Source organism: Gouania willdenowi, chromosome 5 (genome assembly GCF_900634775.1).
Source record: "Gouania willdenowi chromosome 5, fGouWil2.1, whole genome shotgun sequence".
Classification (NCBI taxonomy): domain Eukaryota; kingdom Metazoa; phylum Chordata; class Actinopteri; order Blenniiformes; family Gobiesocidae; genus Gouania; species Gouania willdenowi.
The window spans coordinates 13,951,019-13,975,994 of NC_041048.1; the positions used below are offsets into that span (position 1 = coordinate 13,951,019).

At 36.7% G+C, this 24,976-nt stretch overlaps 2 protein-coding genes across 3 annotated transcripts in view; one reads left to right on the top strand and one right to left on the bottom strand.

Annotated features, from left to right (window-relative positions):
• Positions 1-24,976, top strand: part of syn2b (synapsin IIb) — a 64,165-nt gene that overhangs the window by 37,482 nt on the left and 1,707 nt on the right. The window contains exons 6-12 of the mRNA XM_028447340.1: positions 13,187-13,249; positions 14,397-14,539; positions 15,154-15,228; positions 15,897-15,999; positions 21,761-21,937; positions 22,190-22,256; positions 24,064-24,871. Of these exons, the coding sequence (XP_028303141.1) occupies positions 13,187-13,249; positions 14,397-14,539; positions 15,154-15,228; positions 15,897-15,999; positions 21,761-21,937; positions 22,190-22,256; positions 24,064-24,871 (1,436 nt within the window). The remainder of the gene's footprint in view (positions 1-13,186; positions 13,250-14,396; positions 14,540-15,153; positions 15,229-15,896; positions 16,000-21,760; positions 21,938-22,189; positions 22,257-24,063; positions 24,872-24,976) is intronic.
• Positions 218-12,376, bottom strand: LOC114463659 (metalloproteinase inhibitor 4-like). Of its 2 annotated transcripts, none has more exons than XM_028447344.1 (5): positions 11,908-12,376; positions 4,219-4,316; positions 3,723-3,837; positions 3,227-3,351; positions 218-2,106 (listed from the first exon to the last, which is right to left on the bottom strand). In XM_028447344.1, exons 1-5 carry the CDS (start codon positions 12,047-12,049, stop codon positions 1,909-1,911), a joined length of 678 nt encoding a protein of 225 aa, XP_028303145.1. In that variant the 5' UTR covers positions 12,050-12,376; the 3' UTR covers positions 218-1,908. The 2 variants fall into 2 exon arrangements, with proteins under 2 accessions (XP_028303145.1, XP_028303143.1); XM_028447342.1 differs by having other exon boundaries at positions 3,227-3,354.

The following is a 24,976-nucleotide window of genomic DNA, read 5'->3' on the forward strand; positions in this document are numbered from 1 at the left end:
AAATGAGTCAGAAAGAGAGAAAACGTTTCACTGAGACTTTTTATACACAACATTTTTTGGTACATAGAAATAGAAAACTCAATTTAGACAAAAAGAAACATAAATAAAAACAATTCTTTCAATATAAAACAAAAAAAAAAAAAAACGTTTTTGACAACACTGAAGTAATTCAATAATTGTGTTAATATCACATCTAACAAATACTTCTTTTGGGTTTCATATGCAGACACAAACCCTTACATTACCATTAGGAAAAGGTGAATCCTTAAATTACCAGCATATTGTCAAAGAATAATTCATGATCAATGAATGTTATTTTTTCTCATCATGTATTCAAATAAGGCCAGTATTTAGTTCTTGTGAACCCGTGCATAAACATCATACAGTGTATGAAAAGGTTTAAAGTGTGTTTGTTAGACGATGATTTCATGGATGCGCTGTTTTTTTCTTTTTTGTGCAGAGGTTCTCAAAATAGGGTCTGTGGGTCCATAAAAAATGATAAAGTAATGGCATGCACTTAGTATATTTTACCTGGTTAAATAAAGGATATAACTGCAATAGGATTCATGTCAAAATCACAATAGATGAATATTCCAATTGACTCATCACGTTGCATCATTTAGAATATTGATTATCCAAATGATGTAAAGATATTTCTATTTTATTAAAGACATTTCTACTATTCCTGAATACACTGTATTTACTGTTGTGTTAAAGTTCATTTCTGCTGTTTGTTATCAAATCGTATATACTATAATGATAAATAATACCAAATATTTAAGATTCCAGTTGAAAAATTCAAAAAGGATTATAAGGGGATCCTAGCAAAGTTTTATCCCTGTAGGAATCTTTGGCCCCCAAAATTCTGAGAAACCCTAAAATAGAGGCTGTAATTAAACACGTAATTAAACAAGCTTCTACATGTAAAAGTGCTGGATTATTTTTTTGGGCAGAGTAAATAGTAAAGGTTCAGCCAAGACACTAAGCATACAATAAATGACTACAGTGAGATTAATAACAAGGTGTGGTTATTAAAATGATGTATGCATGTGATTTACAAATGATGAAAATGAAAAGTGTCAAACTTAATAGAATATAGATATATAAAATGTCCAGATGAGTTAGGCTATAAATGTTTACAGTGTGAAGCCTTTGGGAACTTCATAACAACAAATTCCCTAGATAGATCGTATAGCACAATCGCCACAATCTTCACCAGCAACAGCAGCGTGGCGCAAAAGTACTCTGGAGCACAAAAATCCACTCTCAGCAGTTCACACATGTATGCTCATGTGGTTCAGCAACCACAGACACCTAAAGGTCACGAGAGATGTTTGAAATAACGTCAAAAAACTAAAGTAACACCAGCCGTCAATCCTCACATCTGTCCAGGGCAACTTTGCCAAGATACTTTACAGTATTCTCAATCCATAAAAACTGCTGCTGATTTACAGTATACCTGACACTGAATGGATTGTTATTAAAAGGCAGTTGTTGTGTTTTTTTTTAGTTTACATGCCAACAAACCATGATACCATGTATGATAATTATGTGTGAGAGCTACAAGGTGACGTGAATGTATTGTGGATGTGAAGTCATTTTGCAGCATTTCTCTGATTTAAAAAAAAAAAAAGACTTCTTGCATTTGTTAGGATAAACCTGTGAATTAGCATTAACAGGAAATACAAATCTGACCATCTTTGAGCACATTCTGCTGAAAAAGTTCAGCCTCCTAAAGCCTCCTACAGTAAATCTAAAGTGGGCCTTTCCATTTCTTTTCTCTGTTTTTTACAAAATCAGTTGTGAAATATTTCACTTCCAATCTGAACTAAGTAAGCCAAGTGTGGTGTGTGTTCCTGGTTCTTGAACCAAAGCTCTGCGTAACTATCATTGTATCAGAGTTACAAATCAAGGGTCGGTCATATCGAAGAAGTCTTTCTCAGGTGGAGGTCCCCCCCGGTACCAGCTACAGCTAGAGTCAGAGCGCCGGATGCAGGCGTACTGCCGGGCCTGCTCCCCATTTAGACTGTTATCCAGCAGCCAGTCTGTCCACAAGCACTCATCGTCTCCTGTAGACGCACACGGAACAGTGTAACAGGTGTTGATCTGTTGGGAGAAGAATGACTCATCTCACTCATTTTTTTAAGTTTACACTCTGTTTCAGGGGCCAGTTTTCCTTGTTTAAGGATAAAACAGACAGACTAGTAGTGGTGTATGTGGCGCCGATTGTAAAGTTGCACATGCTAAAATAAATAGCAACTTTTTGCAACAATTAGCAACTAACCATGTTTAAAAAAGTTACTTTTGACCAGATTTACAGCAATATTTGTGAAATTTGTGATATTTATTTTCTTATAAAGATATAATGTCAGCGTTAGATCTAAATGTTAAATATAAATGTAAATGATAAATATTAAATCAAAATGTAAATGTTAAATATAAATTTAAATGTTAAATATTAAATGAAAATGTAACATTTAAATATAAATGTTAAATTTAAATGCTAAATTTAAATGCTAAATGCTAAATCTAAATGCTAAATGCTAAATGCTAAATGTTAAATCTAAAAGTTAGATGTTCAATTTGAATGTTAAAACTATATCTAAATGTTAAATCTTAATCTAAATGTTAAATCTAAAAGTTAGATGTTCAATTTGAATGTTAAAACTATATCTAAATGTTAAATCTTAATCTAAATGTTAAATCTAAATCTAAATGTTAAATCTAAGTCTAAATGTTAAATCTAAATGTCACGGGTGAAAAAAAATATTTAGCTAATATGCAAATTCACCAGAAATACCAAAATAATATATTGAGATTTAACATTTATATATAAATGTAATATTTAAATGTAATATTTAGATTTAACATTTAACATTAAGATTTAGATTTAACATTAAATTTATTTTTTTTACGAGAGAAAACATTTCACAAGTTTCACAAATATTGCTGTAAATCTGGTCAAAAGTAACACATACATATATTCACATACATTTTTCAAACGTGGTTTCTTGCTAAATGTTGCAGAAAGTTGCTGTTTATTTTAGCATGCACAACTTTACAACCAACACCCCATAGTAGTGGTATGAAGAAATATGAACTCCAAAACTTATTTAAAAAAAATTCATCTAACACATTATACAAGTTTGATTAATGAATGAAATAATCAATTTTGTTCATCAGCTGTTTTGGAAGATGAAAAACAAACAAAAGAATAAAGACTCACTTTGCATTCACACCCCATCTGGTATCTGTAGTTGAGATTTTTCTTTTGTGAAACTGATAAGTTGTCCCAAGACTCTACCAGGTCACACTGGCCAATGGAAATCCTCCCATCACTCCACATGCTCCCTGCTTAGTAAAACAAATGACAGCCTCTATAAAGCACAATGACAGTTATGGCAGTTTTTCAGCTTTCTCATAATGGAAGACAGCGAGGCAGCTCGCACTCATTTCATTTATATTTCATTTCATTTATTTATTTAGCACACAGAAAAGAAAAAAACCCAAAGCCCAAAGAGCTTGTAAGAGTTCCACCCCTCATTATTAGCATTGCTTTGCTAACGTTTGCTGCACACAGGCATGCTTTGCAGAGTTACCCTTATTAAAAAAAAAGTCATGGCCAACATGTTGAGGACAATTTTACCATCTTTGTCTTTAAAGCTCCATCTACAAACTGCAACTTTATTATAAATGGGCTGCAAAATCACGCCATACTCTACCTGAAAGCAGATATCCAGCTTTGTTGTTGGAGTCTAATTTGACCCCGCACAGAGAGGAGAAGATTGGAGTGTATACATACTGGATGTCCTTGGCCTTATCGAACCCTTTGAACATCTGGGCATACAGACAAGCAGGCTAAAGTAAACACAGTGTGGGCAGAAGCTGGAATAAATTCAAAGGTTTGACAGTTACAAATGTTTAAAAATAACTAAATAAAAAACTACTGTCAGGACAATGTTTGGAGATTGTGCGCAATTGATGTATAATTGTCTAAACATCACTATTACCCACTGAGGTTCAGTTAAATGCTACCTTTGCATTCATTTATTTCAGACTTCAAATTCAGTGGTTGCTCACAGTTTGCCTTTCCAAGGCAGGAGATTGAATTATTTATTTTCGTAAAAGAGCAAAGAAAAAATAGTAAAGCTTCCCCAGAGGCATTCAGATACACAAGTGATGCTTCGCGTGTGCAGTGTTGCTGACCGACTCTCTAACCTTGATCATCTTGACTTCGTATTGGATCATCTTCATGTAAGGTGAGGAGCTGTTGCTAGGAGACACTATCTTCTCCCCAGAGATCTTAGCCCTTATCACTGTTTTAAAAGAACAATGAGAAAAAAGACGATGAACATTAGTGATGAATGCATGTAGGAGTCAAGATGTAGAGAAGATAAATGAATGTAAATGAACTTTGGCGGTACAAAGCATTTGTAATTACCTCGTTGTTTTATTTATATTCTAGAAGTATGGGCCGCCGATTGTAAAGTTGTGCATGCTCAAATAAACAGCAAGCTTTTGGAAACATTTAGTAAGAAACCACATTTAAAAAACGTGCATTTTTTTTTGTATGTTACTTTTGACCAGATTTACAGCAATACTTGTGACATTTGTGATTTATTTTTAATATAATAATATAATGTAAATGTTAAATGTAAATGTTAAAACTAAAATTAAATGTTAAATATTGCATTTAAATATAAATGATGAATCTAAATGTTTAATGTAAATCTAAATGCTAAACGTTAAATCTAAATATTTAATCTAAATGTTAAACTTAAATCTTAAATGTTAAATATAAATGTCACGGGTGAAACTAAATATTTAGCTAATATGCAAATTCACTGGAATGAGCTTTTATGTTTGTACTTCCGGTGAATTCGCATATTAGCTAAGTATTTAGTTCCCCCCGTGACATTTTGAGTTAACATTTAGATTTAAATTTAAATTTAGATTTAACCATGACAATATATTTGTATATTGTAATTTCACAAATATTGCTGTAAATCTATTCAAAAAGTAACACAAAAAAAATTGTTTGTTGCTAAATGTTGCAAAAAGTTGGTTTATTTTACCACGCACAACTTTACAATTGGCTCCCCATATAGAAGGACCAATATTTCTCCATCCGTTTTCTTTCTTAGACAGTGTAGCAATCCAATCAGTAATGCAGGATGTTTCCCTCGTCTACCGCCGATGGGGAATTAAACATATAATGGAATAACAATTACCCCTTACACACACACACACACACACACAGAGAGAGAGACTCTAAACATACTCTTGGCAGTGTACACTCAAGTGCCTGCAAAAAAAACAAAAAACTGTGTCCTCCTCACAATGAGTTAATGTTACCCCACCAGATAGAAACTCTGTGCCAAAACATGTCCAACTTCAGATTGAGGTACATTGCTCATAATTTTGACAGGCAAGTTAATGCGCACTCCCTGACATTTGCAACATTATTCAAACATAATTAGGTTTACCAGAGCAGCTCTGACGCTAAGCTCTGATTAACAGTAGCTAGTGCTAAAAAAACCACAGAAAATTAAACAGTGCTAAAGGTTATTTGAAAAACTCACAATGAATTAATTCATAGCTAAGAAACTGCACTTTGGCACAGCCACTTTTCACATTTTATATCACTGCCTGATAAAAGGATGAGCACATTGTGCTCTGTGAATCAAAGGGCTAGTTTTTCCATTACCATGAAGGACAAAAGGAAGTGGAAATTAGGAGGTTTTTGTTCAGCTGGATTTTCTCTATTTGGAGTATCTGTTTTTTCTAAATAGTGACATATCTGTGAGTCTGTTTTCTGAGAAAGGCCAAAGTCATGTAAAAACAACTGAAGAAACAAACTGTACCTGCAGGGCTTCTTAAAGACGACTCAATAATTGTTTTGCTTGTGTGTTTTGTTTGAGGAGGATTTGGTGCTGTTTATCAGCGTGGAGGCAGTCGAAAGTCGGATTCAGGTGTGGTGGAAATGTAGGGCTGAATGTCATCTATGTAGCATTGGAAAGGAATGTGATGTTTCTTTTTAAAGATTGGTAAAAAGGAAACATGTTGTTAATAGAGAGAAAACTAAGAGTTGGAGGAGTTTGGCTTGCTCTGTGAAGTTGGCCTTGAAAAGCAACATGTTTTTGTTTGTAAAGTTGGAAAGACAGACTGGAAAGTGGTTCAGTTTATTATCTCCGCCAAGGAGGCTATGTTTTTGCCAGTGTTTATTTATTTGTTTGTATATTTTTGTCTATGAACAGTCTAACTTTAAAACATTTTCATAAAGTCATGGAGATCTGGATCAATATACTCATTCTGAATCAGTTTTTTTTTTTAAATAAATAAATAAAAGAATCTCCATCTCTCATATTAATATGTTGGTTTGTAATTGACTGTTCTGTATGAAATCTCACTCAGTTACGTCGGGTTGATTCCTCAGTTCCCTCACTGAGTTTCATTTGGATGGGATCTGGATGGGGAAATGAGGTTGCCCATACATTTGGACCTAGCGTATCATTAATAATGGGGATAGAACACCATTCCATGGCTTTAAAGTGTTAATGATAATGGTACCATGATCAGGATCACTGGTCCAGATAACTGCCAATATCTGGCAAAGAGGAAATGTGGCTCATGGCGAAGGTTTGCGCTCTCTAAGAACTCTTGTTCAGGGTAGAATCAGCAGAGCCTACCTTAAAAAATGTTAAGGAAATTAACTTCCCATGTCTCTTTTCTACAACAATAATATCCAGTCTAACTTCAAAGCCACGAGCTAGGTAAAGGAACATACAAACTACATCTAAAGTTCATCTCCAGCTTAAATCTCTAAATTCTCAAGATTGCCCTGAACCTGCTGCCTAGCATAAATGTATTGAAACAGATATAAAAACTAATGAGCTGAGGTCCTGGAATCATCCTACAATTGTCTTTATTAGATTAGTGACACCAGTAGTCGTTTGTCCTGAATAATGGTTGCTGCTGCAGCCAAACAAGATTGTCGCTGACAAAAGGTTATTGTCTTGTAGGATCTTGTTATTCTGTTGAATTTAATAATGTAGCTAAAAAAGTAATGTCTTTCCACTCATGTTGTGAGGAGCTTTTTACATCGACATTGTTTGAGGGAAGATATTTGTGCTCCAGTGCATGTATTTCAATATCTAAAGTTTTCAAACCAATGGAACTTCAAATGCATTTTTGGAAATTGTTAAAGGGCAAAGACTGAGCGATGAAATTAGATTTTCGGCTGTAAAATTAATCCCAAAAGACATACAGTATGGCTGCCCTTGGCCAATGTTCTTAACATCCACATTTGGGTTTACCGGAATACCCACAGAAAACATGGGATAACATGCAAACTCCACACAGGGAAGTCCCAAGGTCCATCTCAGGAATCCATTAAGGCCTTTTGGCTGTGACTGACTAGTATTTTACACTGATAACTAGCTTACACCCCAATGGAATTTAGAATTTTTTTTTAAGTTACATGGATGGATGAAAGGCTAGACAATCCTACAGCTGTCCATCCAACCATCCAGCCATCATTTTTCTGTAGCCTATCCTAGCTTGTCAATGGTTCCGTGCAAGTTGCAGGTTTTCCATTTCTGTGCAACACTGGCCCACGGAAACAATCACAGGCAAACACTGAACTTGTTCCTTTGTACAGTAAAGTATCCTAATATGACTCTGCACTGCATGAAAAAACTGGAGTTTATTGTGAAATCCTAAGAAAACATATACATTCCAATATTGTTACACTATCTAAGTTGTCAGTTGGCAGTTATTGTACTGTAGTAATTTGACCACTTTTTGATTGATTTTACTACTGCTGGTAAACTGGTATCAGAAATAATTTTTTTTTATATATACAAATGAAACATTAGTGCAGCTTTTGATCAAACATGTGAACTAAATTGTCATAGAATCACTCAACCTCTCCCTTTATGACCATCTCAATCTTATTTTTTGCTTATTTCAGTGTTTTTATCAGCACTTCCTTAAGGAAAAGCATATCTCAGAGTAGATTTGCTGCAATCAAATTAGTCACCCTATAATAACCTTCCCATCTGAGTTGAATCATGGGTTAATCTCAATTATTAATGTTTAAAAGTGCATTGAAGCAAAGCAGCCCTAGGAACATGGATTGATAAAGGTTTTAGTGGTCACATTAAATAAATTCGAAATTTGCTATGAAGTTGTTTTTCTTCGTCTTGATTTTCATGAAATCTTTGCTCTCGTTCTGGACATAATTGCACTAAGCAGGCCAGGTTACAGACACTTGTGCTGCAGCTGTGTTATGAACAGGAATGAGTTCAAGGACCCCCTGCAGAGCAAAAGAGGCCAAGCATCTGCCCCACAGCTACAGGCCCAAAAGGAAATATTGCAAACTTGTACCATGAGAACTGATGTAGTGACCAACTTCCCTTTTGCAGATGAATCGGCGCCCTTGTCATGGTCACAAAGCTGGACTGTCAGTGAGCTTTCACACCAATATTGTTAGTATGCAGACCATTAGACCAAGCCTATAGACATGGAAATGAAGTTGGGAGAGACAGGGAAAGAAAACAGAGAGAGATGGAGTAGGCTGTGTTGGCATGGCTTGGATTCTGTCCAACGAGCAGACACACACACACTCTCTCACACACACACACACACACACACACACACACACACACACACACACACACACACACACACACACACACACACACACACACACACACACACACACACACACACACACACACACACACACACACACACACACACAGTGTAAAATAGAAGAATTTAGCCAGAGAATCGTCTAAAGTCTGTGTAACTGGGATATTACTCAGATGTGGGTCTTTAATCAAAGAGCTCCTCAACTTTAACAACACGTTCAGGTCAACTAAAGGCCACTACCCGGCTGTTCTTGGAAAACAATCAGTACACTGTAACCATAGACACCACCAAAGGAAAAGTCACCTTCTCAACACTCAGGGCAAACGAGGGATTTACTTTGTTGTTTCTGAGTTCAAAAAGTGGTGGCCGCTCTGAAAAAGGAAGACAAGAAACTCACGCTACTGCTTTAAATGAAAAATCACTTATCATAGACTGACATTTTTACTGTCTAATGTTACTGTTTAGCCCATAAACACCACCATATTGACATACAGTTTACACCAGTTTACAAAAGAATAACTTCCTCACTCTAGCCAATAAATCTGCCAAATATTGAAACCACCAAAACTGACTAGTTATTGGGGAATAAAAGCCTTAAAAAGGTGTTATAGTGGATATGTTTTCCTAAATGTGTCGTTCATTGAAATCCCAATAATGTCAGAAACTGTGAATAAATTCCATTCATCCATTTTCTGACCCACTTGCTCCTTTTTTCAGGGTTGTGGGGTGTTAATAATTGTCTTTCTTAAAATTAGTTTAAAACACAACAATCCACTTTCTATACCCACTTATCCAGGGTCGCAGCACAAGAGAACTTATTTAAACTGACAGGGTGCATAGCAGGACATACAGTGAATGGATCATAATCCACCGTAGGGTTGACTAAGATATTTATTTGTTGTGTTATTTTTTTTTTAATTTAATAGTGCAGACTCAGAAAAAAATCTAAAGAGAAATACTAGAGAACAAACACAAGACCTTCCAGTTGTGGGGCAGCATTCCTAAAATATCTCCACGGTATTTGGTCCAATTAAAATTCTTTACACAACCAAAAAACTAAATATCTTCATCTAATATTATCACAACACAAACTAGATTACAATCTTGTTTGTTACCATTTTCCTTTTTAAACCATCATCAACCATCAGAGGCCATCCACCTCAGTGATTGATGATAAAAACCAAAACCAGAGCTAATTTTGAGTTCGACCTGAAGCAGTTACAAGCAAGTCTTAAAGGGTTTCACAATGATCCTTTGATTCTTTTTATACATTTTTCAGAGCACTATCAAAAGAGAATGACCCCAAAAAAAAGATCTACTTTCCTTTATCAACCAGTACTTTTCTACATCTTTCTTTGTTCTGTTGAAGAGTGACCCCGGACAGGGGCACATAGTCCAGCTCTTCACACTTTGCAGCCAAGTACACAAAGTCAGAGCTTGTGTTGGTTTTGGGCTTTGTGCTGGAAGATTGGATGGTGTTCGCAAAGGGAAAGACATACAGAAAAGAAATACAGAAAGAAATGGGCAGATGGGAAGTATTAGGGTTGGTTTTCTATGTGCTGGGAAAAAAAAGAGCATGTAAAGCAGAGATATTTATTTTGAAGTTGTCCTATACATTTTACTGTATAGTGTATACTGACTTGAATAAAAGTGACCATTCTTTTTACTTTGTGTCATTTCCAGATTTGTCTTCATTCATGTTGCTTTTTGAACCTCTTCATGACCAGATATTCAAACACCTCTGAGAAATGATGATCCTGAATGATACGATACCGTCAAGCTTTTGCCATAAATGTGTGTTTTAATCGTCCATGATGTAAACATTTGGTTCATTGTCATCCTAAAGGTGCTTAACTGGTGTGAGATATACTGGCTGAAGAGACCAATGCAAATGCGTTATAGAAACCAGTTTGAGATGTTAGGGGACTGATCTGTCGTTATCCTGTTCTTCTTTCTTTCTTTCTTACTTCCCATGCACGAACAATCACCACATTTTGCACAAAGGTCCATTCCCATGCCAGACTGCCCTAAAGGTCCTAAAGGTGGCGCTACAGAAAATTCACAACAACTCAACAATATATGCTACAGATTTGCAACTTTCAGCAGAACGTATACCCAATGCAGAAAAAAAAAACACGTGTATGCTCAAACCTATTGCACACTATGAAGTTGTTTTTGTTTTGTTATCCAAAAACTGTAAAACTTCTCATAATTTCTGCTCAATTGACACCAAACTTGCTACAGCACATCTTTAGACTGTTCTACACACACCATCCACACAGATTTTAGATTTGTCACAAATTGAGCCTTGTGTATACGTTTTTAGAATATTTAATTAACAGTAGTGTAAACACATACTGTCAAATTATTGCTGAAAATGCTTTCAACGATCATTGAAAAAAAAAAGATGACATTTTGGAGTCATGGTGGATTATGTTTGGAAAACGTGAATTTTAACTAAAAAAAAAAAGAGATTTTTTTTTTTTTTTTTAAATTCACATTTTGGATTTCACTCATGTTATTAATTGGAGTCATTGCAAAAATAGCATTTTTAAACATCAGTTTTTCACTTTTAGAGACAATGAATCATTATTAAAAACAAATTACCAACATCTCCATGCTGTCTAAATGCAATTTATGTATTTTCGGATTTTGAACTGCTGTCTTATTTTGCCGTAAATGTCTGTGACTGTATATGAATGTCAAATATCACATTTCTGATCCTACGATCTTGAATGTCGCAGAATGAATATAAGCTACTTCAGATTCCTCTTCTGGTGTAGGCCTGCCTGGTGTTGATATTCTATTGCTTATGTGTTGTTAGGTCAAAGGTCATCTTAGTTGAAGACTACATTGCATCAAAGAAAGACTGTATAAAAAAATGTAGATAACTTGACTGGCTGCCATGTTATTAGCTGATTAGCTATGGATGTTGTGCATTTGGAAGCCATATGATATGATATTAAGAGGGAATATGCATGCTTTGGACTATTTGAAAACCCAATTTAAAAAGGTTAACTCCAGTTTTTCACCCTTTGTGCAAAATCAATATGGATGCACTTCTTTATCATAACACTCCCAAATTCTTGTGGAAAACATCATGGTATTATTGCTTAGAAATCAAAGGCTTTTGTTCATACAGATAAGGTCACTTATCTTTGACTAGAGTCAATTCTGTATTCAAAAAGAGTATAAACCTTTAATAAGCACGATAAAAGAGGAACATAATACACCTCACTGTCAATAACTCACCGATCTCAGCGCTGCAGAAGAGCTGCTGCGGGTGTGCAGGGTGGCAGCTACATCCCTCCACTGCCTCCTCCATTCCTGCACCAAGCAGAAGGAGCACCCAGAGCCCCAAACCCATGCTCTGCTCCTGGGACACCACCACCATGATGATGATGATGACTCTGGTTAATGGTTCCCACTCCAACAATTTGAGAGAACGCTCTTCAAACTCTCCTGTTCTTGTACAAATCAGGCAAAAGCAAAATACAGAGATGGAGAGGTGGAAGAGGAGCTCTCCTGAGCTGAAAGGCAGCTGTTATTGAAAATATCTCATAGGTTTGGAGCTGAGAATTCACGATGTAGCAAAAGAACTCAAGCTGAAGGGAAGCCTGCCTCTGTAGCCTCTGATCTCTGTTTTTTTTTGTTCCTCGTTCCACTCCCTCCCTCTCTGTGGACAACACACTGAGAAACCTACAATAGTTGGATCCCCTCACAGTCTGGTCTTGAATGCTGAGCGGTTTGCACACAGGGAGCCTCTTATGTGCTAAACAATTTAGGGACAGCCTCCTCAAACGCAGCAAAAGAAGAACGACCATCTTTTGCTTCTTCCTTTGTTCTCTTTGGGTGTTAAAGGATGAAGCAAGAATATGTCAAAACGAGATTCTCCTTTCAACGATACAAATCCATTCAAGGGGAAATTCTAGGTACAAGTCAACATATTTGCTGTTTTTAGTGGTTGTGTTGAACTCTACTAACCTTATACTTTGGTTTTCTTAGCTTTGTAGCTTAAATTTTCTGATAAATAAATCAGATAACTACATATTTTATAACATATAACATTACAATTAAAAGAATAATAAACTCTTCCCTTAGCATCTCAGCATAGTGCGAATAAAAAATGAAACATGCCTGATGCACACATATAGCCTACTCAAAGGGTACACACATGTAAACAAAGAAGGGGCTGGCTCACATCAGAATGCAAAAAAGTCCGAAAAAACTGTGGTGGGAAAAAACAAATCAATAAAAAATTTAAACTCGAATTTGCAAAATAAAAATAGTTTTTATTTACAAATTTGATTAAATCGTTTTTTGCCCAGCCCTAATTAAAGGGGAATCTTGTCCTGATATAAAGCATTACGCAATCAGACCACGTTGTACATAAAAGACAGCACTTCTGTCAACACACTGGTTTTTCTTGTAATCTTCCTTTGGATATAGTGATCTGTTAATGGGTACATCTGTAGCTATTGTTTCATATAGTATTGCTGTAATGTTATGTGCTCTTTTATGTCTTTTTCAGATTACAACTCCAAGCCTCCCGGTGGTGGTTAAGATTGGTCATGCACACTCTGGAATGGGAAAGGTAAAAGTGAAACCTTACAGTATAGGCCTTTATTTTCATTTACGCACTATTCTTCCAAACTCGGTTAGAAATCATCAGCCTAATGGCATGACCACTGTGATATCATAATATGAGGCTTTCCATATTGTAAGTTTGATATTCAGCAGTAGATTAGAATTTTTCAGGTATTTGAGCCAAAAATATTTGAGCCAAAAATATAAGACAACATATTACAATAGACGTGAAATGACCAAAATAAAGAAATAATTGTATTAAACTGCAGTGTTTAAAAAGAAACTGACTACACTGTAAACCGAAAGTAATTAAATAAAAAAAGTTCTACTAGTTGGTGTAACATAACATTTTACTTTACATTTTTTTTAGGAAATAGAACTATATATTTTTTGTATAAGGATAACCTAAAAACACAACTTAAGTATAACTTAATACAATTAGTAGGCAATTACATGCTAAAAATGATAAAGTCCTGTTATTCCTGTTGTTTCAAATAGGGATTATTTAAAAAAATAAAAATAAAAAAAAAAAACTTAATTCATAATACATCTAGCATTTTAATTCAACTGTTATCAAAAAGCACAAGTAGCCAGTCATTGAACATTTTAAGCTCTGGAAAATGTTGACTTTTAAGTTAATCAACTTTCAAAAATTGAGGCAATGGATTTCCTCAATTTTTTTTGAGTTTATTTGGGTTTAGTGTTTACTGATTACTGAGTACTCCTTTAAAGTGTAACTTAGTTACGTTTCTGATTACTTGATTATGAAAATAACTAAGTTAGATTACATATATGACATTCAGCAGCTGGAAGTGAATTTTTAACAGTAACGTCAACAATGTATCTCCTGACAAACTATTACCTTGTTTTTATAAAACATGAAATAAAGATTCTTTCTTGACTTCACGTAACATTTATACTTTTTATTATATAACATGTAAAATAATAATAAATAATTTTTTTCATGTTTAATAGCGAAGAAAATGTCATACTCATTTTAAGTAGTTAAATAGGCCTTCTGTTTGATAATTACTTCTGTTAGGATAATATCAAACAAGTCTAATACCACTATTTAATTCTGCTGAATAGTCGAGCATTAACCCATCCTGTTCAATAAACATTTGTTATTTTACGTAATTTTTTTTCTCTTTTAGGTAAAGGTGGATAACCTGAGTGACTTCCAGGATATTGCGAGTGTGGTAGCCATCACTCAGACTTACTGTACCACAGAGCCATTCATAGACGCCAAGTATGACATCAGGGTTCAGAAAATCGGTGCTGACTACAAGGCTTACATGTAAGTGTTTCCATGGTTACTCATTTACACCGTATTAATTTTGTGGGGTTTTAGAGTCAGAAATGTATAATTTGGGCTCATAACAATAATCTTACTCCAGAAATTAGCACAGTGACAAAAAATAGAATTTCATGGAAAAGTTTTCCATAATTCCATTCAAAAAGTTAAACATTCATAGATTATAAATTCAGGGCCTACAATTTAAACGATTTCAAGAATTTGTTTATTTTTACATAATTTGGGCTTCCAGCTCATAAAACCCACGAAAACAGGATTTTAAAACATTAGAATACTGTGAAGAAATTACCATTTACTTCAGTTTATGCAGAGAAAAAATAAAAGGACTGGACTGTTGGCCAGTGGTCCAAGGTCCTCTTTTCTGATGAAAGTAAAGTGTGTCTTCCATTCGGGAATCAAGGGTCAGTATGTATTAACATTGCGTGTCATCACTTCTCGTAAAGCCGACACCTATTAATCATGTTGTGTCTGATGGATATGACAACTCACCTTTCCTCCTACAAGGCTGTTGGCCTTCAATTACCTGTAATGATATCTTTTGTAATTAAAGGTCACATGTCCAGCAATAAAAGGTTGCATCTCCTTCTCGTTTCCAGGCGAACGTCTCTCTCTGGTAATTGGAAAAGCAACACTGGTTCAGCCATGTTGGAACAAGTAGCCATGACGGACAAGTAAGCAAACACATGAATATTAGAGATGCTTCTGTGTTCTGGTGCTGCACATGTTTGTTATGCATAACAAGGTTACAATATACAAGTCATCACTTTGGTGGATTTATTGCACCACTGTGACTTTAGTTTTTCATAGTTTGCGATAATTAAACTGATGCATAATGTTTCAAGATTGCTTTTTAGAGGACACAAAATAAGCTCTTTAGCATTAGGACCTGTTTGTGGTTTTAAATGAGAAACTTACTGTAATTCCTCATCTCAAACTGTTTTTCAAAAGGATGAACAACAGTAGTATCAATGCTATTATTTATTGGATGGTGGGAAAAAAAGAAAGTAAAAACCAACAAAATATAAGTAAATCTCTAAATAATACATTTTAAAAACCACTATTATACAATAGTAATGAAAAATAGCAGCAATGATATTACTAATAAAAATGATACCATAATAGCAATGACCACATTAATAAAGTAAAAAACATAAAATAAACATTCAAGGTTATTATTGGTTGTCATTTACTGTCACAGATGTATAGAAAAATGTTTTTGGTTAACATGATCGTATGCTTTTAGAGCAAAAAAAAAAAAAAAATGTATACATGTATTGACATTTAATTTATTTGTATTGCCCAAAGGCTGAAAATCTATTTGTCCTGTTTTTTTTGACAGGTATAAAATGTGGGTCGATACCTGCTCAGAGATCTTTGGAGGGCTTGATATCTGTGCTGTCAAAGCCATTTGTGGAAAAGATGGTAATGACTACATCACCGAGGTGAGAATTTTTTTTTACCAAGAAAGGGAAATTAAAGTGAAAGCCAAGAGCCATGTCAGCAATATATCATTTACTTACCAATGCCTGATTTTTAGAGTTTCAGATTTTAGGTGTTCTCCAAGTCTTACATCTGTTTTATGGTTTTTATAACTGCTACTTTAGAGATTTTCTATAACCTTACCTCAAATTTCTTGTTTCACATTTTTGCCATACTTTAAAGCCTTCTCATTTTTAGAATGTGCAGTTAATTAAAAAAAATTAACTAAGTGGACGCAGTGATTCCTCCCACATAACCATTCAAGATTGGGAATGTGTGCAAAAGTTCCAGTCTAATGTACTGGAACAGGTCAGGTTGAATACATTGCAGTTTGGTTGAAGTTTCAATTTTGAATTAAAGGAGACATCACGCTTTTAAATCATTCCTTTTTTTTTTTTTTTACATATAAATCAGTTGTGGTTTATATAAAGTGGAACTGCAATGCTTGGGTCTGAATTCCTCATTATTATAGCTCCGCACTGATGTGCTTCTCTTTAAATGCAAATGAGACACTTCATACCCCGCCCCCTCTCCAGGTTGCAGAGGTGACAACTCCACCCTGTTTGGCCATTTTTGTAGTTTAATAGAAGAGATACGATTACATAGAGGTGCAGAACCGTTTTATTCACACGTTATTTACAAAATGTCAACAACGGAAGACTTGTCCATCCAGCCTTACATGTTCGAGCCAGAGTCGGACCCGGCAGAGCAAGATGAAAATGAAGATGATGAACCTGCAGAACAACGTCTTTATATGGATGTTTACAAGTGAGCTAACACAAGCGCCAAGCTAATGCTAGCGCCAAGCTAACGTCACAAAATGCATTTTAATACAGTCTTTTCGGAGACAAAAACGGCAAAATTAAATGACTAATGAAAACTTTAGACTTAAATTAAATCACGTAGGCCATATCATCAAGGATCTAAAACGAGCACAAAGCGCTAACATATGAAGATGGTGCAACTGCTAATGCTAACAAAATGATAAGGACGACTTATCGTCACACTTTTTAGCGTTATTTACAGCATACTGAAGTGCTCTGTTTGTCGTCTCCAAAGATAGAAGGAATTGAACCCTCAATCAGACAAAGTCTTTCGGCAAATCCTTCTTTATACTGGAGGAGGTTGCTGAAGCAGTCATCCTTGAAGTGCTTCGCGCACACAAAAATGACCTTACCCACAGATGTGGGTACATTTCCATGAAAAATAAAACTCAACCAGGCACTTTGAAAAGGTTCTGATGCTGGGAGACGTTGTAATGAAGCGTGTGGGTTACTACATCCAACAACCAAACATTTTGACTTATCCTCTCGTAACTTCGGCATCCTTGAGCTTGGACTATAAAATAAAAGCGAGAAATAAAAATGGCGGATTGCTCGAAGTGTTGGGCCTGGAGTCGATGACCTAATTTGGCAGTTCCGCTGCAAATACTGTGACGTTATTGTTCGAAAAACATAAGAGAATAGAAAAATCGAAACAGATTGAAAAATATGACCAAAACAAAATATAAAGATAGCAATGGAGCACCTGAAGAGATTAATTTGAACTTTTCTGTACTTCTAAACACTTAATATACAACAAAATGCATTTAAGGGATAAAAAAGTGGATTTAGCATATGTCCCCTTTAAGTAAGCGTTTCAGATTTTTCTCTCATTGATAGTAATAAAAATGGAGGGCTATACATTGTTTCAATTCTAGAGGGATTTTATAATTCTAATGATGTTAAAGGTGAAACTTGGTGAGGAGATAACTAAAGGTTTAGTGTAAAAAAAAAAAAATTCAGTTTAGGTCACATTTCTGTATCAATACACTTCCTTTTTTTTTTTTTAAATGGTTGAGTCAGAGGACTGAAAACATTGATACACCAATTCCTGATAGTCACATTAACTAGTTCTTTCAACAAAAAAAGTTCAAGGTAAATTCTAAAGTTTGACGCAAAGGAACTAAACAATATCTTCCTAGGTTATTTGTTTGAGACTGTAAATTATTGCTGTAAGGTCAATAGTCTCATCGTTTCAAATTTTACGTATTTGACTTTCAAAGATATAGACATGAAGGTTGGGAGTATTGAAAAACCTTTATTCAAACTCATTCAAGCTTTAGCACCCACTTGTGCCACAGGTTTACCAGGATGTGGGTTGGTGGGGATGACAGGGCCACCCGGTGAGCCCGGTCGTACAGGGTAGTAGTGGGAATCACGCCAGTTGTCCCTGCCCTGTTCAAAGCTGGAACTAAAGTGAGAGACCGTACCTGGAGGGTATTGACCAGTCAGGAACATCCAATCATAGGAGGGGTACCAGTAGTGGCCTGGGTAACCAGGAGGTCCTGGGAAACTGGCAACAGGCAGACCACCAGCACCAAGGCCATCTGCAAGACCAATAGGAAGTCCAGGCACTGCACCAGGAAAAAAGGGGCGTCCAGGACGCTCTCCTTGCTGTTGCGATTCACGATCGATGCTGCCATGCTCGAAGCTTTTCTCCACATGGGAGAGTTCACCTGCTGTGAACTCAGGCACTGGGGGACCAAAGAGTCTTCAGGTGCAAAACCTCCTCCTGCTGCAGAAGGGTCACCAGAAGGACCTTCAGGGGACTGAGGAGCAACCCTTCACGAAACTTCTTAAAGCACAACACATACAGCATTACCAGTTAATCCACAGACTGGTCAAGCAGGCCTCTGAGGAGTTTTTGCCAGTAGAGCTGGTTCCACATTGGGTACTACTGCACTAGCAGGGTAGTAGCTGGAAACCACAGGGCCCACAAACGCAGAGCTGGAGGGAGAGTCTGGTGCTGCATCCCGCCCTGTACTCCAGGGCGGGATGGGACAACACCTTGCAGTCCAAGGCTTGAACCTCCAGGGAGCACCGGAGCCCCTCAGCCAGAAGATCCAGAGCCAGAACCTGAAAGGCAGCCTTTTTTTTTAGCCTACATCATAAATATCTAGAATTTAAAGATTAAGAGCTTTTTAACCAATCTTTATTTGGTAGCTGTGGCTTGCACACACCAACAAAACAAAGATCAGAGCCCTAAAACAAAAAGAAAGCAAGAGCATCATCAGAACATGAGCAACTGAAACTACACAACTATTGTTTCATATCTGATACCTCAAAAACACCAGGCCAGCCATTTTAGAGAATGAGCAGCTCTAATGCTGTCCTGAGTCTCTGAGTATATCCTATGAATGAAGTAAAGCCCCTCACTCACCAATCAGAAGAGAAGGAGTTAATGACACACACCTGCCAGTTCATCAAGCATGATAAAGGTGGATCACAAAGTCAGAAGTAGAGTTCTGAACATCCAGACACTTTCAGACGTCTGAAAATACAACATTTAAAACAAACTACACAAATGTGTTTAATGACATATAGAATATACATGTTCCGCAAAGGCATAATAAAATATGGAAACACAAAAAATAAATAAAATGACAATTGAATTCGCACAAACAGTGTCACAATGTTCAACAGCCAGAATAGACACTTTGTTACAGTAAAGGCATTGAAATAAATTGAAGTTAATATGTTTGCAGTACCTCATTCTTCACACGTCTTTCCTTGCAGTATGAAAAGAACAATCTATGACATGTAGCCTTATATTTCAATAAAATCTCCACCACAATAATAATAATAATAATATTAATAGGTGTCAATTGGAAAAAGAGCCATTGAAAAGACAAAAGAAGAAAAAAAATATATTTTATAATTGTAATTATTGTAATTTAGTCAAATATTGTAAATAAAAGTAATTATTGGGAAAATTAAAATCCCTAACTTCAATTGTGCATCAACAGCACCACATAGAATAAAATCCCCTTCAAAATAAAGCATAGACCATAATAGAAAAATTCTACATGAGCAAATGCTTTTATTCATTGCTGACAGTGGCAAATATCATTGATTCCAAATGTTTATAATGAGAAAGTCTGAAGTGAGTCAGAGACTAAAACCCAAACTGCTTGAGATAAAGCATGTAAAAGCTTTAAGCAGCTTGAAACGCTCCACATTCACGACTACCTCAGGCTGACGGAGGATTATGATCAACTAATGATGGGGCAGACTGTAAATTCTGGGTGCCGAAAGGCAGAACTCTGAGTTTGCATGCATTTTCCTACCAAATAATGTACTTCAGGTGTTTAGCTTTCGACTAGTCTGATCTCATTAAACAGGAAGAGATGGGCAAGTAGCCCAAGATGCCGTTTTACTATAGATAACTTCTTGGCAAACACTGTACAGAGATGTCTTTTTTTAGCAATTATGTAAAAGACTGCAAGGAAAAATAGGTGTCAACGTTGTAATGATTTTTGCTCATGTCTGTGGTGTAATAGTTCACATTTATTTATCAATTCAAGCATTAAAGAGGAGATAGTTATAGATTCTGGCTATGTTACCCTGTGAAATCACTCAATATTGAACTTCTCTGTCTGAAAAGGAACACTATCTCTTTCCCACATCCTAATACAAATGTTCTTTAATTGTTAACAGACTGACGCCCCTAAATAAAAGTTACAGCACACATACAGTGCTGCATTACATGCAAAAACATTTTGTTTTCGTCCTGTTTTTCGTGGGTGGTGGGCGGCAGTGGTTGGGGAACATCCAATGAGAAGATGCTTTTAGTAATGTTCTTTCTGCTCCTGTGAGATTTGTAGATGATGCTTAGATAATTATCAAATACCAGAATCAGCTTTATGTGTTATTGCACACGTTACAGAGCAACGAAATTTCATTTCAGTTTCATCCCGTTCAAGAAAACATGAAAAGACAATCACATATATAACACTTATAATGTGGGGAGACAGGAACGGGAGAACTGTGGGTCGCCACAAGAGCGGCGCCCCGTATTTAGATGAAAAAAGGGGTAACAACAGATGGATAGGTGAGGTGGGAAAAAGAGGCTGGTTTTAAACTGAATTCCCTATTGATTTATTTCATGATTTTTAAAGCCCTAATTAAGTTTTGTTTTAGGAACACTAAGACACAAATTTGGTTTAACCTTTGCCTTAACCTTAAAACACATTATGACAACTTCTGTCCTCCAAGAGAATAGACTAATAATTATTTCAACATGAACTAATTTCGATTTTTATCTTTATAGTAACCAATACAGTGCCCGTTGAAAGTACTGTATGTATTCATATAGTTGGAGTTTAAGTAGAGTTGTCAATTATGGCCAAATGAGTATGTGTTTGAAGGTTGGATGTACAAAGAGGTATACATACTCTGTAGTGTTATAAAGGAGGTATATTTGCGGGTGCAAAGTAAAATAGTGTGTGCAATTTCCCTGGTTTAATTCTATGGGACATGCACATGAAAAATGTTTGGGTTTTTTTTTTTACTAATTTTTATATTTTTTTCATTTGGTGTATTTGTCTGTAAAGTATGTTTTTTTGGAGTAATTTTTTGTATAATTGTTGTTTTACAAGCATAATCCTCAAATTCTTGTTAAGGCAACACTGATTTTCTTACTTGTGTCGTCAAACATTCAGCAACTTTGACTGTTTGGAACACATGGAAAAAAAGAGTCCATTTGGTGTCTCCAACACTAAACTTCGACCGGTATGGGAGTACGGGAGTGTACTCCCGGGACTGTACTCACGTACTCCCATGCCGGTCGAAGTACGGTACGGGAGTACGTACTTCCCGTGCGTACGAGACCTGGTTCATTACACTATATGGACCGGTACCCACCAGTGGCCAGTCATAATCCATTGTTGGACCCATGTTCTAGGTTGTAGGCTCATCTATGCAGCTGGTTGGGGATCACCAGGCAGAGGATCGTCAGCTCATTGCTGAGGTGGTTTTGGCAAGGATGAATCAAACATTGGCTGCAAGATCTTCCAGTGCTTCCAGGTCACCTGTTCGCTCTCCTCAAGGGCAGAAACCCACCACTGTGCAGCCTCAACAGGTGAACACTGCATGAAAAGTGAGATTACATTAGTACATAAGAGAAAACAATATTTTTTTTTACCATTAGCTGGTAGGAGATACTTCAGGAAAGAAGAACTTTAAACACCAAAGCATGTTTCAACCTGTTTCTCACTCCTCTGGTTCTTCATAGTTCAAGGCTGTTTCAGTGCCAGTTCATATTCATTCACACTCTACTTTCTGTCCATTTGGATCTATCTGACCTGTGCCTCCAACTTTACTTCTTTTTCAGAGTGCTGCCCTCAAGGAAGGAGTAGCAGATCCAAACAGGAGTTCAACCCAACGCCCCCAACCTCAAGGTGGTGTGAATATTGCTGTCCACTGAAAATAAAAAAAAAGCTACAATAAAAGAAAAAATAGGACCTGACACCTGAAAAAATATGGATATAGTTTCCATTGTTTTTGTTTTGCTTAGTTTAGTTGACAAAAGGATTTTAGCACGTTACTGTGTTGTGAAACTGATGTGAGATTCAATGAGTCTGGGTTATACATAACAGGCATTTTATGGCATTTTTTAAGTTAAAAAAACTGTTTTGAGTTCTTGACATTGTATTTGAATAGGACAGCGACACATGCAGTATTTTCATTCAGTATTTATAAAATATGTTGGTGCAAAACAACAAAAAACTAGCCTTAAAGTCTGATATTAGATGGAATGTCTATCTATTAGATAGATCTATCTTTATCGTTAGTGTTTTGTGTGTGTGTGGTGGAAGCTGATGCTTTAAAATTTGACTGTTAGCTGTTGTTTTTTTTTAGGTTGTGTGTGCACGATTGTTCATTGTGGTTTTCCTTTTGCATGTAAGTGGCAATTCTCTGTCTTCCATGTGGTTTTGAATTTTTTCACAAATTTCTATTTTTAATATATATTCTGTGAATAATGTATAACAATTTGCCAACTGGAGAGTGTTTAAAATGCATTATTGAGAGATAATGCAACATTTGTTGATTGAATTGAACTATGATTTTTAGAAATTCTCTAAGTACCAAGTTTAAAAAAAAAAAAAAAAAATAATTTTGCAAATGGACAAAAACAATGGAGCACTTTTTTTATCCGACACCTTTGTGGACAAATGCCATTGTGCTCTTAACACTTTAGAAAAAGCCAAGTGGGAGGCTGTGCGGTGCATTTTTGTCTTTGCTTTGTATCCCAGCAACTTTAATGTGCCATAGTTGATCAGTTCTGTTTGTACAAATGTGATTTTCCTTAATTTTTCTGCACCGTGAGTCCAACCAACTTTTGGGATCATTTGTGACAATCTTTGATAAAACGTAAGACTCATGACCATTTAGCTGTCAGACGGCAATGACTCTCAGATAGACCGGGGATGAATTTCCATCAGTTTTTTCTAATTAATTGTATGGTTGAAAAAAAAAAAGCATAAAATGCATTCACATTTAAATAAATGTATATTTTTAAACCTTCTTTCAATAAAATAACTTCATTAAAACAGCTTCAAAGACTAAGGATAGTAAACAAGAAGCAAGTGGAAAGTCATCCCCATCCAGGCATTGTTTGCTTTGCATGTGTAAGCATCTGTTTGTGCTGTATGTCTGGTTGCTGTACTGCATGACTCTAAGCAAAGCCTTTGATATTAATCTTCCTTGGTGACCTTGTTTTCAGTTCTTTGCTGTTATTCTCATACTCAGCTGTGTTCCATGCTCATGCTGCATTTAACAGCTCAGCAAAGTGGATTTAAACAATTACTGAGCTTGGATGCTATGGTACTAGCAAAAGGCACGTTTTGAAAGTCACCAAGTCTTCTGCAAGCTGCTGATCTGCCACCCTCTGCTGGTCATCACGTCACACAAATGGGAGTCTGTTAGGTCTCAGTTAGTTCTTGACAGATAAGTTGTTTTACAATGAATGTGAAAGGGAATTCAGTGGTCAGGCATGTCAAAACTCCAGGTCATTTTCTGTGTCTGCTTTGATCATCATAGAGCAGTACAGTTGCTTGTTTTTCTGACTGTTTTCTTAAAATGTTCAAGTATCAGTGCATACTTATATATTTCCAGTATGGCCATGTGTCTGTTTGCTGTCCTCTTTGTATTGCAAAGGGTTCTTTAAGATAACAGAGTCGTGGTTTGATATGTTCTATCTTTTAGGTGCACCATTGAAATCGCAGAGTGTAGACACATCATTGGAAACAGCCAAGAGAGCATCTGAAGCAATACCAAAGTCCACCCAGTCCCAGAAAACTGGACCAAGTCCCGCTCAGAAACCAGCTCAACCTCAGAAACCAAGCCCAGTGCAGAAGGCAGCTTCGGTCACAAAGCCTCCAGTGCCGAGGCCTCCTCCAATGACAAGAGCTCCATCCATCACCAAGTCAGCCACCGATTCGGCTTCCAGCTCAGCCCCAGCCAAGGCTTCTCCTCCATCTCCAGCTAAATCTGCAGCTGCAGCTCAGAGCTCCACTGCCATTTCGGCCTCCCCCCCAGCCAAGGCAGCTGCTGCCGTGCCATCCTCTCCTGCTACCAAAACAGAAGCTGCTGCCCCAACAGCTCCCCCAACCTCTGCTCCCACCACAGAGCAGCCCAAGCCCCAGCCTCAGGGCTCTCCCTCCCCATCACCTGGAAAACCCAAAGATCTGCCCCCCAAGCCCACACCACCTGCTAAGCCCATCCCCCCAGTGCGCAGGAATTCCAAGCCACAACTCCAGCCAAAGCCCCAAACCCCACCTCCTCCAAAAGCTTCACCCAAACCCCAGCCAGCAAGCCCTGCCCCTGCACCTGCTCAGGCCCCTGAAACAGCCCCCACTCCTGTCCCAGCACCGGCCCAGTCCCCACCAAATGTCCAATCCCCAGCTAAGGTTTCTTCCTCAAACCCAGAGTCTATTCCAGCTGAAGCAGCTGCTGAACCCACTGAAGCCTCTGCTGAAGAACAGCCCCAACAAAAGACCCATCCTCTGCTGAAGTAAGAGACATGTGCATCAAAGCCCTGTCTTCTTAGTAGTCTACATTAGTTTGAATTTTAAACTAAAGTCAACAGTCAACAGTTTTGGTAGCTACATATATCCTG

Coding starts and splice junctions, on each gene's coding strand:
- LOC114463659 (XM_028447342.1), bottom strand. CDS start 12,049: ATGGTGGTGGTGTCCCAGGAGCAGAGCATGGGTTTGGGGCTCTGGGTG. Junction 3,355..3,722: donor AGCTGGATATCTGCTTTCAG/GTAGAGTATGGC, acceptor TGTTTTACTAAG/CAGGGAGCATGTGGAGTGAT. Junction 2,107..3,226: donor AGATGGGGTGTGAATGCAAA/GTGAGTCTTTAT, acceptor TTCTCCCAACAG/ATCAACACCTGTTACACTGT.